Source organism: Gavialis gangeticus, unplaced genomic scaffold (assembly GCF_001723915.1).
Source record: "Gavialis gangeticus isolate Ggan-Ray unplaced genomic scaffold, GavGan_comp1, whole genome shotgun sequence".
NCBI lineage: Eukaryota > Metazoa > Chordata > Crocodylia > Gavialidae > Gavialis > Gavialis gangeticus.
In genome coordinates this window covers 7787802-7790755 of record NW_017729016.1, presented here as the reverse complement: position 1 = coordinate 7790755, position 2954 = coordinate 7787802, and the positions used below count along the sequence as shown (strand labels likewise).

General features: G+C 55.4%; 1 protein-coding gene across 3 annotated transcripts in view; it reads right to left on the bottom strand.

Moving 5' to 3' along the window:
- PDPK1 (3-phosphoinositide dependent protein kinase 1) overlaps positions 1–2195 on the bottom strand; it is a 112893-nt gene extending 110698 nt beyond the window's left edge. Inside the window, exon 1 of one of the 3 annotated variants that reach the window (XM_019512810.1) lies at positions 2040–2195. In XM_019512810.1, the coding sequence (XP_019368355.1) occupies positions 2040–2063 (24 nt within the window). In that variant the 5' untranslated portion in view covers positions 2064–2195. The remainder of the gene's footprint in view (positions 1–2039) is intronic. The other 2 variants (XM_019512807.1, XM_019512809.1) reach the window with 2 other exon arrangements.
- Between the last annotated feature and the right edge of the window lie 759 nt (positions 2196–2954).

Here is a 2954-nt window from a genome sequence, read left to right as displayed (position 1 = left end):
ATGCAAGTAATCCAGTCGTAGAGAGTCACATGAGCTATGTGAGAGTATTATTACCTCTCTTAACATTAGATGTGATATACTCATCTGCCCAAGAATAGTATTTTGGTTAAAAAAAAAAAATAATCCACCTCCACATAGCAGGTGCATTGTTCAGTTGAAAGGTACTCTCTCACCCAGCTGTTCTCTGCTTTACTGCCTTTTAAACAGGAATAAAAAGTATAGCATTTGTACATATTATTCTTTACTTATTCGTGTAGTTGTTATAGTGATAAGATGAATAATATAGACAACTCTCCAGGACTCCATCATTTCACTTTATTTTTAGTTTGTTTACTTTAACTAGGAAGAGGTAATTATTGATAATACTGAGATCTAATGTATTGACAATGAAGGGATTAATAAGGACCAATTTAAACATGACAGCATTAATAATTTCTCCGCCCCACAAATTTATTATCTTCTACAAAGGAAGCATTTGCCGTTTTCCTCACATATTTGGGTTCCTCTTGCTAAACAACCACATCTCCCACAAATGCTACAATTCTGTGTCACAGAAGCTTTGATAACATCTTACATATGGGGCACAGCTGAACTTTTTAAATTAAATAAAGTGACTTCCCTTATTTGACATAACCAGAATTACACCAGGATTAGCTGGCAAAAATGCCCAGATCCATCAGTTATACCCATGTTCTGACACTGGAAGTCTGGTTGCCTAAACAGAGGGAACAGAGAAAGAGAAAGAAATAATAAACTTTCCTTTGGCAGAAAACATCAAGTGTGCCCCTCAGCTGAAAGCATCAAAAGAGGAGCCACTCTAACAGATCACCTGTGGTTGCGCTGAGGAAGCAGCAGGGCACTGGAAAAATACAACACTGAGTCTCTCTCCTGCCTCTCCCCATCCTTCCCAGTTTGTAGCAATTAGGATCACAGGATAGTAGGGCTGGAAGGGACGTCATAAGGTCATCTAGTCCAACCCCCTGTTCAAGGCAGGATCATCCCTGATGAACCACCCCAGCCAAGCATCTGTCCAACCCACTGTTTAAAACTTCCAACGACAGAAACTCCACAACTTCTCTAGGCAACTTGTTCCAGTGCTCGACTACCTTCATTGTCAGAAAGTTCCTCCCCATCTTCAACCTACATTTCCTCCGCTGCAGCTTGAGGCCATTGCTACCAGTCCTGTCCCCTACAGTCACAGAGAAGTGCTTACCAACACACACACTAAAAATTTCCTTTCAGGTATTTGAAGACTGATCAACAGCCCCCCCCCCCCAGACTAAATAACCCTAACTCTTTGAGCCCTTCCTCATGAGTCATGCTCCCCCGGTCTCTAATCATCTTTGTTCTGAGCCAGACTCTTTCCAATTTGTGCACGCGCTTGTTGAAGTGTGGGGCTCGAACCTGGACAACAACTCAGGTGAGGCCTCACCAGTGCTGAATAGGACAGAAGAATTGTTTCCCCTCAATGTACAAATGACACTTCTGGGAACACAACCCAGAATGGGCTGGCTCTTTTGCAACAAGAGCAGACTGCTGGCTCATATTCAGCCTAGAGTGTACTGTAGAAGCACTTAACTTTTTGGTCCCACAGGCCCAATGAGTGAAACGGGGTTGCCTATACCTGACCAGGATCAGGACCTGCACTACCCCCTCCTGGTTCCCTCTGCCAGGATCACCCCACACCGCCTTGCATGCCAGCATTCCCCAGGGACCCCCAGCTCCCCCTCTGCAGTACTGTAGCCAGGCTATTCACTCCCCAGTCGGTACTGGTACGTGTCACCATTTTGCCTATTCACTATTCTCCGCGGGGCCGGGGCGTGTCGTGGCACCGGGAGGCCGCTGCGCCCGAGGGGGCCCAGCCGGGGCGCGACTGGGCCCCTCCGGGCGCCAGCGAGCGGTGTGGGCCCGGCCTGCGCGGCGCGGAGAGGAGAGGAGCGCAGCGGGCAGAGAAGGCGCGCCCTGGCCCGGCCTGGCCCCCACCTTCCCGGCGCCAAGGCCTAGCGCCGCTGCCTACCGGGCCGGGGGAGCGCACTCACCAGAGGGCTGCTTGTGCTGGCCATGGGCCCCGCCGGCGCGGCCGCTCCGGCTCCAGCTCCGGCTCCCGGCGCCCTTTATGAGCGCAGCTCGCGGCGGCGGAGCCCGCTCCAATGGGGCGCCCGCATCCTCCGCCGTGACGTCACCACAACAATGCCCCCCCCCTCCAGCAAGGGCGGGAGTTCCGCTCGTCCTGCCTTGCCGTTGGCTTCGCTACTTGCCGCTCACGCGTAGAGCCGGAAGCGGGCCCTCACCATTTTCCTGCTTCCTTGCTAGCACGGCGCATGCGTGAACCTTTTGAGCATGCGCAGCCGCCACACCGATGCCGATGCCCTCACTTCCGGCCAGAACCCATTCTGTGGCTAGCGGACGCCCTGTCCACATCAGGCCAATCGTCACTTCCGGGCACGGCCCCACGGCGGGCTCCAGCCGCGCTGCTCCGCCCATTTCCGGGTTAGCGGGGGGGGCGGGCCCGAAGTGGCTCACGTGGGTCAGAGGGCGCCCCCATTGGGCCTGAGGGCGCTCCCGGCATACACTGCGCAGCCCGTCAGGTTCCTCTCCGCAGAGGTCCGTGTGGCGATCCGGTCTTGGTCCTTCGTTGCCCGGAGTGCGCTGGCAGGGTCGGGCCCGTCAGCTGACGGCTCGTGACCCGTCACGTGCGCGGGCCCTGCTCCGCCTTGCCCTCGGGTGGCCCGACCTGGCATTGCCCCGGGTCACGGTGCGCCCGGTGGGCCCTTGCTCCCCACGTCCTCCTCCGGGAGCGGGCTCTGTTTGCTTTCCCCGGAGCCGGCCGAGCCTCCGGGGCTTCCCCCAGACAACTTGTGCAGGGTTCGCGGCTCCCTCGCTCGCGGACAGCTGCGAGCCGGCCGCGTCGGCCCCGGTACCACCGTGCTGCCGCGCTTTGCCATGTTTCCCGT